This window comes from Urocampus carinirostris, chromosome 5 (genome assembly GCF_059441175.1).
Source record: "Urocampus carinirostris isolate Australia breed hairy pipefish chromosome 5, RoL_Ucar_1.0, whole genome shotgun sequence".
NCBI classification, from domain to species: domain Eukaryota; kingdom Metazoa; phylum Chordata; class Actinopteri; order Syngnathiformes; family Syngnathidae; genus Urocampus; species Urocampus carinirostris.
In genome coordinates, this window is record NC_142353.1 from 35,767,973 (window position 1) to 35,777,591 (window position 9,619).

At 39.6% G+C, this 9,619-nt stretch overlaps 1 protein-coding gene across 1 annotated transcript in view; it reads right to left on the bottom strand.

Moving 5' to 3' along the window:
* Positions 1 to 5,979, bottom strand: part of dapk1 (death-associated protein kinase 1) — a 49,997-nt gene extending 44,018 nt beyond the window's left edge. Inside the window, exons 1-2 of the mRNA XM_088336596.1 lie at positions 5,819 to 5,979; positions 5,188 to 5,369 (exon numbers count right to left, since the gene is read on the bottom strand). Coding sequence (XP_088192722.1) covers positions 5,188 to 5,249 — 62 coding nt within the window. The 5' untranslated portion in view covers positions 5,250 to 5,369; positions 5,819 to 5,979. The remainder of the gene's footprint in view (positions 1 to 5,187; positions 5,370 to 5,818) is intronic.
* Between the last annotated feature and the right edge of the window lie 3,640 nt (positions 5,980 to 9,619).

A 9,619-nucleotide genomic window follows, 5' to 3' on the forward strand; every position in this document is an offset into this window, starting at 1 on the left:
TTTTCAAGTCACTGAAGACCTCCCAAAGCGCTTCACTATGTGCTTCACACTTACGTTTATTATAAATCTACTTATAATATTCATTGCATGTATATGACATCGCTGTTTTTCATCTGTCATCTGTATGTACCTGTATTTACTCATCTTCATTCATGCAATGTTTGCGTTGCGTCGTCTGCTACAAGCCACGTGAACTCCTCTTTCCACGATGCTTTTAATGTATGTTTACGTTTTGTAGCGTCATAAATTTTGTTCGCTTCTTTTGAATCTTTCTTCTGGGGCTGAGGTTTTGGCTTGATTCCTAACCCCTTATCCATTTTCTTGTGTTCTGTGTGCGTCTACTTTGGAAAAACGATATGCAAATGCACGACATTATAACGCTCAGGAAAGTCCGGAAGCACGAAGTTATTCGATGCAGTTTTGTGATTGTCTGCTGAGTATGCAAATTGCCAAATAAACCGAAATTCCTAAATTTCCAAACCGAAAGAAGATTTGGAAATTGGAATAAAGCAAACGTTTGATTTGAAGAGAAAAAACTTTTTTTTTCCCTTGGGAAATTTGTCGGCCACCCGGGCGGAGTCGTTTTGAAAAGTTGTACGTCCGACGTAAAAGATGAACGCCCTGGGCGTCCGGGCAGACGTTTTTTCAGACACTGAATTTAATAATGGCTTTCAAAAGATTTTTTGTTATGAATGTCCCTTTTAATTTTAGGTTAAACCGGACAGAATGAGCACATGCTGGTCAACCAATAAGAATAATATCCATTTTAAACAGATTTCCAGAAATGTATACATTTTTTTGCCTACCGTAAGTGGACATTTTTTTGTTCAACAAAAAATTTCATCAATCACGCAAGATTTTGCATGCACTTTGCTTCGTTTCCGTGATTCTGATATTGAATTTGGAAATCGCGGGATAAAGTTGCAGGTAGTAGTGAAACGAGTACATTTAGATTTGCAAAACATCTTGAAAAATGGAGCAAGAAGTACAAAGGTGTAATCAAGTCCCCGGAATGCCTTGGAGTACTTGTAAGTATATTTGAAATAAAAAGTGTAACCATAACAAAGATGTCCTCTATGGGACAATGAAAGGAGTTTTCAACACCATCAGTGCTGTTATACAAAAAAGTATTTTTACACTTATCTAATAATGTTCCTTTGCTCGTCTTTGGCAAAATTGTTTTTATTGATTAGTTCTGCGGATTATTGCATACATTGCCAAAAGTCGGTTTCACTTAAAGTCAACTCGAACCAACTGCCCCCTGTTTCCTTGGAGCTGATTGGAGCCATCAGAATGACTCGCTTACATGACTAGGGCCAAACAAATAATTCCATACCTACGCAAGCAATCTGATCAGGGGGACAAGCATGAGAAACATGACCAAAAAAAGGATGGTGTTTCCGCATTTAACTTTTCTACTTTGATTAAAGGACTATTTTTTTCACATTACTCTCAATAATCAACTAAGTACCATGACAGCTTACTGTTGCTCAAAACTGTGCTTCATTGCTGCATTCAGTCTTTTATATAAGGTTTGCTTTCCAGAAGCGTAGACTTACACTACATGTGGACAGCTGTAGACTGTAACATTTTTTGCGAGAAAATAAAAAATACAAATAAAACAGAAATATCCCGGATAAATCAACCAATGCACATGAGGCTTTCTTAGCAGTAAGCTGTAGTTGGCGTGCATTATTCGTCTTTGCACTACAAGTCCTAGAGTGCGCTCCGGCTTGAAAATATCCCAGATGACAGGAAATGCGCGTGCTAAGTAATGCATACATGTAAACAGATCGCTTGTGTTATGCCAGGGGTGGGTAAGCTGTAGCCAGTCAAGATTTTACATCTAGCCCACCAAATCCATATGTAAAAATTATAATGACATAACCAGCTCAGTAGCCTAGATGGTAAGGCGCCCGCTTTGAGACTGGGAGGTCGGTGGTTCGCGCCCCGGCCGAGTCATTCCTAAGACTTAAAAAGTGGTCGGCGGCGCCCTCTGTTGGCTGCGGCTGCATCGGCTCGCTACAACGGGTCAGGTGCAATCGACATTTCGTTCTGTGTACATTGTTACACAGAATGACAATACAAGGAAATTATTATTATTATTATATTATTTAAAATTGTGAAAAAAAGACTACAATAAATAAAAATGTGTAAATTTGGTTCCATTCTCATTTTTAGTGTCCCCAACATTCAAATAGCGAGCTACATTTTTCTTTACTTACCATTTTACTGTGTATTTATTTTAATTGTCAAGGTATTTATCAAATCTAATGAGAAAAAAACTTCTGAGCTTGCTTATGGCATTTTAGTGCTTTAAAACGGACATAAATAATGACTTTGATTCAATTCTGAGATGTTCATATCGATCTACCCTGGTCATATCCCTCGAGAGGGGTGACCGACAGCAAGACAAACGCATACACAAAAACAAAGAAAATAAAAAAGGGAAAAAGTAGCAAAAAACACACACAAAAATCTTTGGGGACCATGGCCAACCTAAATGCCCAAATACCCAAACAAGTTAAGCACCTCGGCACCCGAGTTGGTTTATTTATAATTAAATGGTTTATTTATATAAAAAAAGTATGTAACATGTAAATTCCCGTATGTTTGTTTATTCATAAATTCATATTGTGGCTACCATTCTAAAAAGACTCGTCTCTATTTCTTGTTATTTTGGCCTAAATGAAATGTGAAAAAATTGTGAAAACTCGTCTTTTTGAAATAGAAAAATTGGATGGGCCTACATGATCTTTTTTTCCTCATGTATTTCCGTGGTATCGGATTCAAGACTGAACCTGTTGATACAAAAAATAAAAATAAATATTTTTGTTTTTCTCCTATGCGACCCCTTTAAGGTTTTTTGGTTTGAACAGTTTCATTGACACTAAGGTATCTTCATTTTCAGGTATCTTGTTTCAGACTGATTGTGATGTTTCTTTGATGAGCATATCTTGAATCAAAATGTTAAGCTTTCCAATGATGTGTGGCATGAGGTATTTCTGTACCTGGTGACATCGTACGACAGGTTTGTTTATTGACGATTCAACGGCCTGTGGTTAAGGGCTACGAAACATGACATGACCCATGGGCAAAATACTTTAACCCAAAAAAATAACCCACCCCCGAAAACAACACATACATCTTTTGAAAAAGAAAAATTGGTTAGGCCTACATTCTCATTTTCCCTCATGCATTGCCAGAGTATCGGATTTAAGACTGTATTGATAGATACAAAACAAAAACAAAAAACAATATTGTTTTTCCTCCTGGCCCTTTGGCCAAATTTACCCACTCCTGTGTTACACTATAGTACATCTTATATCCAGAGATGGGTAGTAATGGAGTACATTGACTCAGTTATATTTACTTTAGTAAGTTTTGAACTTATTTTTAAATCCCTGGCTTTGATGCTAGGTCCTTAGCTTGGCCTTGAGCTTGCTCTGTCCACTCCACGCATCGGCCCGGTATTGCAGTACCTCCGGGAACGGTGCATTCGCAATGATCGCAGCAAGGCTTTAGGGCTAGGACCTTAGCTTGGCCTTTTGGCTGAGAGTAAGTGTCCCGGCTCCTAGGCTTTGTAGCGTATTATGAACTGACCGATAACGGATAATGGATAATGAATAACGAAGATAGATCAATAACCCTTAAAAACCCCAAAACCCCTATTCTATTACTTTTACTTGAGTAACTTTGTGAAGAAAAAACTGTACTTTTACTTTGCTACATTAGGAAACATTGAAGTCGTTATTTCGTTACTTAATAAATCCCCTCCATGTAAGTACGCGTCTCTTTGTCTCCGCTACGGCGAATTTACTTTGACGCAGAACTCCGCCAGGCTCTACCATGTTTAACCAATCAAATGTAGCAGCCTCGTCACGTGACCATATTCAACTTCAGCAGAGGAAATTTTGTTTATGGATGAAACAGATCAAAAATGTCGCTTAGTAATACCGACTATGAAAACATAGAAGAGGAGGAGCACCCCTGGCCTCACATCAAAAGCAAGTTCCCCTTAAACAGGGTGCTAATCACCACCTACAATATGCAATGTCTCCTTTGTTCAAATTCATGGGCTAGTTTGTTGTTCTGCTTGCAGAGCCTGTAAAGATAAATTGGGGCTTTAAATGTGCTGCATGTGCTAAATGTATTTATTTGATTTATTCCATTTTTGTTGTAATGTTTACTAAAGCACTTGAAAGTACGTCGATTAAGTTAATCTACTTTTAAATTAAATGTATTTTTCTGTTTATTGGATGGACTTTGGTAATTTGATGATCCGATTGGTTGTTTTAAAAAATAAATAATAAGTATGACGTTGCTACAGTTACTCAGTACTTGAGTCAAGTACTTTTTTATTTTTACTGAACTGAACTGAGGTTTTTGTAGGACTACTTTTACTTCTACTTCAGTAATATTATTCTGAAGAAACAATTATTTTATTCAAGTTAAATTTCTGGCTACTCTACCCAACTCTGCTTATATCTGAGGGGCGGGGTGGTTTTACACCAACAAATGACGGCAACCAGATGATAAAAGGTGCTGTATCTGATCAGAAGGTTTTTTCCTAAAACTGGTAACCGTGGAAACCAGTATTAACCATTTAATGTGAGGGAACAAATAAACAACAAAAAAAACTGCCCTGGAAAGGGCTGGGCATTGCCAGGCTTTACTTGCCCAAGACACCACTGTAAAGTGGTGCCCAGTGGCTGTTAAGGGATCCGAGAACGGTGAACCCATTTTTTAAGACACTTGTATCTCATCAGGGCAGCACGGCGGCGCAGTGGTTAGCGCATGTGCGGCACAGTTCTATAGTCATGAGATGGAACCTCCTGTGTGGAGTTTGCATGTTCTCCCCGTGCCTGCGTGGGTTTCCTCCGGGCACTCCAGGTTCCACCCACATTCAAAAAACATGCATGTCAGGTTTATTGGCCGGTTCAAATTGTCCCTAGGTGTGAATGGGCGAGTAAGTTGTCTGTCTCTGCGTGCCCAGCGACTGGCTGGCAACCAGTTCAGGGAGTTCCCTGCCTACTGCCCAAGGATGGCTGGGATAGGCTCCAGCACCCCCGCGACCCTACTGAGGATAAGCGGTGCAGATGATGGATGGATGGATTTTATCATTCCTTTTGCATGACCGTTGCAAAGTTATTTTTTTCCTGACCTTGGAATAAAAGTGCAACTCACCTGCCCAGTTCAGCTCCAATCTCATAAAACTCCTCGACGTTCTCTTGCTTGAAAACAGTCATGTTGTGTTTGCACTTGGAGGAGTGCTGAGTGAGGCGATGGAAAAGGGGGGAGGCTCCTCACAGCGGCATGCCGCTCAAGGCACGCTCGTCCCGGCTACCTTCGTCTCCATGTCCCCGGGCCTGTCATGGAGAAATAGGTAAAATTTCAAATAAATCCAAGAGAACATTTGAAGAGTTTCACCACTCGTAGGTCACCCTCTTTCGTTGTGTTTGTTTGCAAGAGAGGTTTCGATGATTACTGACAAAAATGTGCCCTAAAAAAGGCGACACATGAGCGGCCACGTCTGGCTCACACCCCGTTCGGCTTGCGGTAGCCATGGGAGACCAAAGCCGGGGTGTGTTACCTTTTCAGAAATTCTCTCTTTTTCTACCTCGCGTTTCAGTTGTCATTAAGGGGAACTAACCCACCAAAACACAAATATATCCTCCATTTTCCTTTTAAATTTAACTCCAAAATGGACGAGCGTCGCTTACGTCTGGCCGAAGTCGAGTCCGTCTGTAAGGTGCATTTCGATAAAGAAGAGAGGAGTGGTGGGAAAAGAATGGAGGGGAGGAAGGGAATGTCTTACCCGGTAGCCGAGTCCGTGAGACGGTTTGTGGGGCTTTCACCTGGAGCGTGTGCGGCTCCTCGTCTCGGTTGTCGGCTCACGTAAGTGGAGGAAGACAAAACGTCGCTGTGGGAGGAAATCCACGTTCACAATGCAAAAGGCAGTCGGCGACTGGTGATGCGTTCAAGTACCGATGGGGAAATTGACTACCCCGTGAAAGAGAATAGTCTCTAAACATGCACTATGTTTACATTCTGCCACTAAAAACGAAATAATACGTCTTTTTTTAACCAAAACTCTTATGTGCACATACATAACACGGGAATTTCTAACACCAAATAATTATCTCGATACTTGATGGCGTATCAACGACTTTGTGTGTGACACAAAGGCAACGCCGGTCAGTTCCCAAACACTTCATAACAGAATGGACATTTTCAGGCATCAAAACTGCACTTTTTAAAATATATCGAGAAACGCTCCTAAGGTTTTATATTTTGACTAAAAATTGACTTGGGATCATTTTTCCTACAGGGTGTGATGCTTTAATGATTTAAGAAGTGTGGGCAAACTAAGGCCCACGGGCCACCTGCTGCCTGGCAGGGTTTTTAATCCGGACCTCCAAACAAAAATTGTAAAAATATTATGTCAACATATATAATACAAAATACAATTATACCAATCAAAAAACGTTTTTTTTTTCATGCCATATTCGTCCCCATTGTCCATTTGTGCTTTAACTACAAAAATAAGTCTACGGAAATACTACAAAAATACAACAAAAACTACTACAAAACCAGATACAGTACCATTCAAAGAAATAATAACAAAAAAACAGGATTCTTCTATATGGTTGCACCTTAATCCTGGAAAAAAAATACTACACACATTCTGTGGCCTGTGAAGACTCCTTGTGATTAAGGGCTATACAAATAAACAGGACTTGACTTGACAACAGAAACACTACAAAAGTACTACGACAGTAACACTACAATGCAAAAATAGTACTACAGAAATACAACAAATCCTACTACTGTAACACTACGAAAACACCACTACAGAAAGAATACAGAAATGCTACAGAATACAACTACATAAATACAAGTATAGTAATACTAAGAAAATTAGACTACAGCAACACTAGAAACTACAGAATGCCACTACAATATACAACAAAAATATTACCACGGTGATATCACAAAAAACACGACAGAAATAATACACAATACAACTACAGTAATACTAAAGAAATACAATGAAAATACTACTACAAAAATGCTACAGAAATACAACACAAATACTACAACATAAATATTACAAAACTACAGTAAATATCAAATTGAGTGCTTAAAACAGGAACCTAATATCTTATTTTTTTCTTCAATTTTGAGCGTTTCGAAGCTAATTGGATGACATTAATTTATTTTAAAATAAATTTATTTTTTATTTCATGTGCATGTCGCCGTCAGACGTCTTAATATAAATGTGTATATGCAAATGAATACAATAGGATAGGTTTGACTTAAATGGTCATTAACCGTTGTTTGAAAGTGTTACAGCACCACCTGCTTTCCACAAAGTCTCATTTTACTTTTTGAAGATGTAATTCAATACGCCACCTCTTTATTGAATTATTGTAATTATATTGCAAATCCAGGTATGAAAATCCGTACAAAACATCTTTTTTTTTAAATCAATGGTGTCCACAGTATACAACGTATCAAACAATAATGACATTAAAAGGCACATTGTGAATTATAAAAAAAGTGGTATAAAATGAGTACTCATGACTGTCACATAGTTCTTATCGTTTATAAGGAAAATTGAATAACTTGTGAATACACGTTTGAAATATATCCATTTTCAGCAAAAGGAGATGATGTGCCAATGATTTTTATGAGCAAAGAAGCAAAAATGGTGATCACATGATGAGAATGTCTTCCATTTGGTATTATTGTGTCACCTTTTTACATGTAAAATACCATTAAATATGAAAAGAAATTAAGAGAAGTAGAAACTGCATTTAGGAACAAATGGCTTTGCTATTTTCCTCCTCGATAAGCAAGGCTGGGGACCATTGAGTTTCTGTTTAGTGACATAACAATTTTGTAGGCATTTTGTGTAAGCTCCCCAGCCTGCCATTACAAATTTGCACTAACGTCAGGTTAGTCAAACATACGGCCCGTGGGCCGGATCCAGGATTTGATCTAAATGTGATGCACGTGTAAAGGCAGAACGATGCCAAGTATCAGTAGCCAGCACTATCAAGTTGCTTGAAGGAATGCGATGAGCGAGAGAGGGGAAACGGCACATTTGTTTACACAGCTCTTTAAGAATAAGATTGATTTGGTTTCATGTATAGGTGGGGTGCGGGATTTGAAGACTTAAGACTGCAATCCTCACTTAAGCCAGAAGATGGCAGACAGCAGCGTGCAAGTAATTCAATTTCTTTAGACGCGCTCGAATAAACTCTTCTTTTTTTTCTCTTTTTTGGGGTTTGAGCTGGCGTTTGGAGTCTACTAGAAGTTCTTTTCTTACTTTCAAAATGTTTTTGTTTCGCTGAACCTGCAGGCATGAGGATGACGTCTCTCACCAACACCTCCAGTCCCCTTTCCTCAAACCTAATGTGTTCCTCCCTGAACTGGCCTGATAAAAGTATTATTAAAGCAGATAGGCACAATGGAAAATAGTGCATAAGGGCTCTTGAACTCAGTGGGAAATTGTTAACACATAATTAACAGAGAAAATATTGATTTAAGGACACCTCAAACGACGCGCCCCTCCTTTGAAGACAATTTTCTGCCGATTTTTCTCAGCTTCAGTAGGCCCAGACTCGTAGTTGTAGCTGATGGGATTGCCTGTCACTGCTAAAACTCTAGTCTAGGACTTTTTTTTCTATTTCAAAGCAGTATGACGATTTAGGCGAGCATATTTTTACTCAAAGCTCCCACTCGAGTTTGTTTAGTGTGGTAAGTTGATCCAGATGTAAAGCAGCTGTCACGGTTGCCATGGCGCCCAATTGGCGCCGCCCGTGTGGCGCCAGCTGGGGCTCGTTGACAGATTGGTTTTCCTTCTATTTTAAGCTCAGTGCTCTCAATCTTCCATTGTCAGTCTGTCAACAAACCTCTGCTCCGCAAGACGTGGGTTCTGACTCAATCCTGTTGGTATTTCCTGTCCGGTATTGTTCCCGTTTATTTTGTCTTCTTTAATATTGGTTTCCAGTTTCGTTCCCGTCTATTATTGTCCCGTTTATTATTCTCTCCAGTTTCGGTTCCCGTCTAGTTTGTCCTGTCTAATTTCATTATCCTGTTTCTATATCAATCCTGTCTGTTTCGTCTTGTCCGACATCGACCCCATCTGTCCGATATCTGCTCGTGCAATTGGTGTCAATCTTGTCGGTCCCTGGCTTCCTGTCTTTCCACGCCAGACTGCTGCCTAAAATGCATGACTCCCCATATTCTGTAAAATAAAACACACACATTTGGGTCCTGATCCTGCTCTGGTTCATGACAGTAACGAAATTAAACAGGACAAACTAGACGGGGACGAAAACTGGAGAGAATAATAAACAGGACAAAAATAGACGGGAACAAAACTGGAAACCGATATTAAGCATGACAAAATAAACCGGAACAATACCGGACAGGAAATACCAACAGGCAACAGGATCGAGTCAGAATTAATGTCTTGCGGGGCAGAGGTTTGTTGACGGACTGACATAGGGAGATTGAGAGCACTGAGCTTAAATAGAAGGAAAGCCAATCTGTCAACAAGCCGCAGCTGGCGCCACCTGGCCGGGGCCAATTGGGCGCCATGGCAACC